The 4,402-nt window shown below is 50.8% G+C and overlaps 1 protein-coding gene across 2 annotated transcripts; it reads left to right on the top strand.

Moving 5' to 3' along the window:
* Positions 1 to 59: 59 nt before the first annotated feature.
* On the top strand, positions 60 to 4,177 carry DMRT2 (doublesex and mab-3 related transcription factor 2). Of its 2 annotated transcripts, XM_042825779.1 has the most exons (4): positions 60 to 104; positions 447 to 788; positions 879 to 981; positions 2,440 to 4,177. In XM_042825779.1, the coding sequence occupies exons 2-4, from the start codon at positions 465 to 467 to the stop codon at positions 3,462 to 3,464; spliced, it is 1,452 nt and encodes a 483-aa protein (XP_042681713.1). In that variant the 5' UTR covers positions 60 to 104; positions 447 to 464; the 3' UTR covers positions 3,465 to 4,177. The 2 variants fall into 2 exon arrangements, with proteins under 2 accessions (XP_042681713.1, XP_042681712.1); XM_042825778.1 differs by lacking the exons at positions 60 to 104; positions 447 to 788; positions 879 to 981 and adding an exon at positions 1,164 to 1,819.
* The last annotated feature ends 225 nt before the right edge of the window (positions 4,178 to 4,402 follow it).

The following is a 4,402-nucleotide window of genomic DNA, read 5'->3' as shown; positions in this document are numbered from 1 at the left end:
TTGCCCGCACCCGCCAGAACCCCCCGGTGTCACTGGACGGCGTGGCGCCCCGTGGGTCGCGGGAGCCCGGCGCTTAGCCTGCCGGCCTGGGGCACCGAACTCGGGTAAGAGCCTCGGCGGCGGTGAGGATGGGAGTTCGGAGCCATCGCTTCCCGAGTGCAAAGGCAGTGGAGCTCCAGCACCGCCGTACGTGGTTGGCGGGAGCCGGCGGGTGCTGTCATCCCACGGCCGTGCCGGGGCTGTTCCTCCCGCTCTCTCCCCGCCCTTCTCCCCGCGGCAGACGCGCTCCGGCCGGCGCGCAGTTCTCGGGGCAGCGGCCGTCGAGGAAGCTGAGGGGAGCCCCGCGGGTTCCGGGGCACGGGACCAAGGGGCGCGGAGGGAGGCATCTGGCGGTTCGCGCCGTGCCTGTCCGACCGCGGGCGGGTAGCTTGACCCTTCTCTTGCAGCTGCGGCGTGGAGCAGCCATGTCCGAAGGACGCGCCGCTGGCGAGTGGGAAATCGACGTGGAGAGCCTGGAGGGGGAAGCGACCGAGGGCCTCGGCGCTCCAAGGGAGGAGGAAGAGGAGGCGACGGCGGCCCGACGGCGGGGCGGCGGCAGTGAGCCGCGGAAGCTGAGCCGCACGCCCAAGTGCGCCCGGTGCCGCAACCACGGCGTGGTGTCTTGCCTGAAGGGACACAAGCGGTTCTGCCGCTGGCGCGACTGCCAGTGCGCCAACTGCCTGCTGGTGGTGGAGCGGCAGCGGGTGATGGCCGCGCAGGTGGCACTGCGCCGGCAGCAGGCCACCGAGGTGAGGCGGAGCGGTCGGGTCGGGAGGTCGGGTCGGGACAGGACGGGGCGGGTGGCCCCGGCTGACGGCGCCGCCCGCCCGCTCTCCTAGGACAAGAAGGGGCTGGCCGGGAAACAAGCGAGCCTGGAGCGCAAAGCTGTCTACCAGAGGCACGTCCGGACGCCCAGCCTGCTGGCCAAGAGCATCTTGGAAGGTAGGTCCGGCGACGCCGAGCCGCGAGTGCGGCTGAAGTCGGCGGGGCTGCCTCAGCCGAAGTAACGCGGAGCGGCCTCTGCGCCGCCGGGGCGCGGTGCCGTCGGGCTCCTCCGCGGCTCCCGCTCTGCGTGGGTGGAATCGGCGCGGCAGGACCTCAGTTCCCCCCTCAAATAATGCCTGAAATGTTAGCGGCGGTAATCTGAAATTTGAGAGTTAGTGTTACAAGCCGACATTCTTCTTACATGAGTACCCAGCCGTGTTCTGCGGTGCCGGGCAACTCATTTGCGGCCGTATCCATCAGCAAAGGAGTAAATCAAACCGCTTTCTTTCTGAAGAGAAAGCTTAACACAGCAGCTCTGTTTATTGCGTTACCAATGGTGAGATAGGCACTGCAGGCTGCTCGGATTTTTTTTCCTGCTGAAAATGTCAGCTGCAGAAACAAGACGTTGGAAAGATCCATGTCTTAATGAGCATATATATATTATAGTTCTCTCTGTCTCTTCGGGTCAAGCCCCAATTTATGTCTGTGGCTGCTTTAATTATTTTCCAAATTGTAGCCTTGTAGCATTATGATCATCAAGTTCTTTTTATTATTGCTATTATTTTTTAATAGAAAGCTCTTTTCTTTGCCTGTGTGTGTACAGTTCTGTCCTGTTAAACTTTTCTCTAATTTTCTCCTTCAATTCATTCTTAAAAAAAAAAAATATCTCTTTTTTCATGTATTTATCTTAACTTTCTTTTTCTTTTCTCCTAGTTCTCCTTGGAATTTTCTACCATCTGTAACAATATGATCATAGTGATTCATCTTTAGAGAATAGGAATGGCAGCAGCTATAGGTATAGATATCTTTCTTGGCAATGGGGAAACTGTGTGAGAGGAGTGGGACTGAATATGGGCAAAATCCTCTTCTTGCTCTTGTAATCAGTTCCATAATTCAATAGGATTACCTCACTGGGTAGAGCAAACAGGATCGGACTCTGTCAGTTATGTTAAATTAGTACATTAGCTGAATGCACTGGATATTTGTTTTATTAATGTAGTACTTCAGTTCTGAGTAGGTGGAATATTTGAGTACTTGTTTACCATGTTTATTAAAAATACTGCATTATTAAGCCGTGCGGTTCAGTACTGATCATAATGCATGGCAGGGTATTGCCTTTTTTCAGTCTGCTGCTTCCAATGGCCACTGTGAATGGCTGCTCAGCTAGCTCTGGGGGAAAAATGCAGGGCAGAGCCGCAGGGCTGGCTTCTCTGCATGCAGGGAGTGGGGAAGGATGTGCCTGAGGGTGCAGGGATGGCAACTGAGGTGGCACGGTGATGAGGGTAGGAACTGCACAGGGTCTGCAGAACGTGCTCCGTGCCTGGTGGACAGGCTCTGACGGGAGCCCCTGGTGCAAACACAGCTATCATATTTCTCCTGCATGGTTCCATTCCTAATGCTACTTCATTGTTTTAGGTTATCGTCCTATTCCAGCAGACGCTTACCTGGGAGGAAACTCACCTTTGCCACCCCCTGTAAGTGACAGGATGAGAAAGAGACGGGCTTTTGCTGATAAAGAGTTGGAGAACATTATGCTAGAAAGAGAGTACAAAGAAAGAGAGATGATGGAAGCTACACAAGCAGCTGCCCTCTTCCTCCCGAACCGCATGGTGCACGGAGCTGAATACAATGCATACAAAACCGCCTTCAGCCCTGCTCAGGTTGATGCTCCCGGCAAGGAGTTCTGCAATTTCTTACCAACGTGCCTTGATCTAACCATGCAGTACTCGGGATCTGGCAACATGGAACTTATTTCTTCCAATGTCAGTGTAGCTACTACCTACAGGCAGTATCCCCTGCCTTCCAGGTTCTTAGTGTGGCCGAAGTGTGGCCCCATTAGCGATGCTCTCCTCTACCAGCAGTGCCTGCTGAACGCTACCACTGTCCAAGCTCTCAAACCGGGGACAGGCTGGAATGCCAAGGTGGCACAAAGCCCGGAGTGCCCGAACACTGAGCAGGACATCATGTCTCCGAAACTGGAGAATCCACTCCTCCTGACCCACACGCCTGACATCCAGCACGCATGCAGTGAGGTGCCGTGCCTTCCCCAGGACGCTCGGGAGAGGTCAGCCTTCTCTCCTCCAAAAAGGACTTTCTCTCAGATTTCCGATAAGGATTCTCTGGCTCCTCAAGAACAGGCACTGAGCAAGGTCAGCAAAGACACGGCCAAGCCCGCTCCACCTATCAAATACAGTCCATTTCAGTCACTGTTCCCGCAGACATTTCCAGACAAATCGGGAGCAGAGCTGAGAGCATCGTTTATGAAAGAGACTTTTGAAGAAGCATCTAAGAAATATAGGGAGTTCAGCATTAAAGAGAACCAGAAATACAAGTTTACTGTAGATAAATGTACTAAAGACTTCTTTGGACCCAAACAGGCCACAACAAAACTATCAGCAGCTGAGCCACTGTCGTTTTCAGTTGAATCCATCCTTAAATGACCTTGTGCAGAGGCTAATGTCACCCAGTGAATAAACTGCAACATCAGTGTAGAGAGCTTGTGTGCTTCGCCTTCTGCAGAATTACTACTGCCCACCTTTTCTCTTAAAAGATTTGTAAAGAGGAGTTTCTGCTGTAAATGGTAATTCTTTCTTTTTTTCTCAAAATGGCATACATAAATGTTGTTCATACAAACATGCATGTTTTTAGAAGAAAAGTGAATTTATTTTTAAAAATTGAAATGGCACATACAGAAGACTGTAGTGTTCTTTTAAGCAGAACTCCAGACCACTTAATAAAATGAGTTTACCTGCAAAAACAGATCTTCTTTGCCCTGCCAGTAATATCCCCTGATCTTAGTTGTGTCTCTAGTCTCTTGCAATCAAGTGTGCTCTGCTGTCAGAACACAACTATTCCTTTGTGGGCTGGTACCGATGTACTGAGTTATCTTGGTGGGTTATGTGGTCACCCTGCTTTCACCTTCCAGTACCTAAGGGAAGAGATGCATGTAGACTAGTATGAATTGGAAGGCTTCTGTTATTAACTGAAATTTGCTGTTCTTAATTTGAAGGTGAAGTGCTTGCTAGCATAGAGACTGACTTAGCCCATACCTCTCTACAAAACTTCTGTTCCTAAAGCAAAGACTTATTGGGTAGACTGTGTTTGGGGATAATGAGCTTTTTGGTTTTTTTGAGTCTTTTGGGGATAATGAGTTTTTTGGGGTGAGTTTTTGAATAAAAAATCCTCTTTTTTAAATTCAGTTTTTGAATAAATGCTTTTATTTTGAATAGATGCTTTTGGCTGACTTCGCTGTTCCTCTGGGTTTTCACTCCTTAGAATATTTCCATCCTAAAAACATTTAATTCTGACCTGCAATAGTCTGAGAGTCTCGAGCTGTGGTAATTGGAATGACTGTAAAAATGGTGCACCGAATCCTTAT

This window comes from Centrocercus urophasianus, unplaced genomic scaffold, assembly GCF_019232065.1.
Source record: "Centrocercus urophasianus isolate 14NV4802_14NV808 unplaced genomic scaffold, USGS_Curo_1.0 seq_25, whole genome shotgun sequence".
NCBI classification, from domain to species: domain Eukaryota; kingdom Metazoa; phylum Chordata; class Aves; order Galliformes; family Phasianidae; genus Centrocercus; species Centrocercus urophasianus.
The sequence above is the reverse complement of the archived record's forward strand: the minus strand, read 5'-3'. Positions and strand labels throughout refer to the sequence as shown.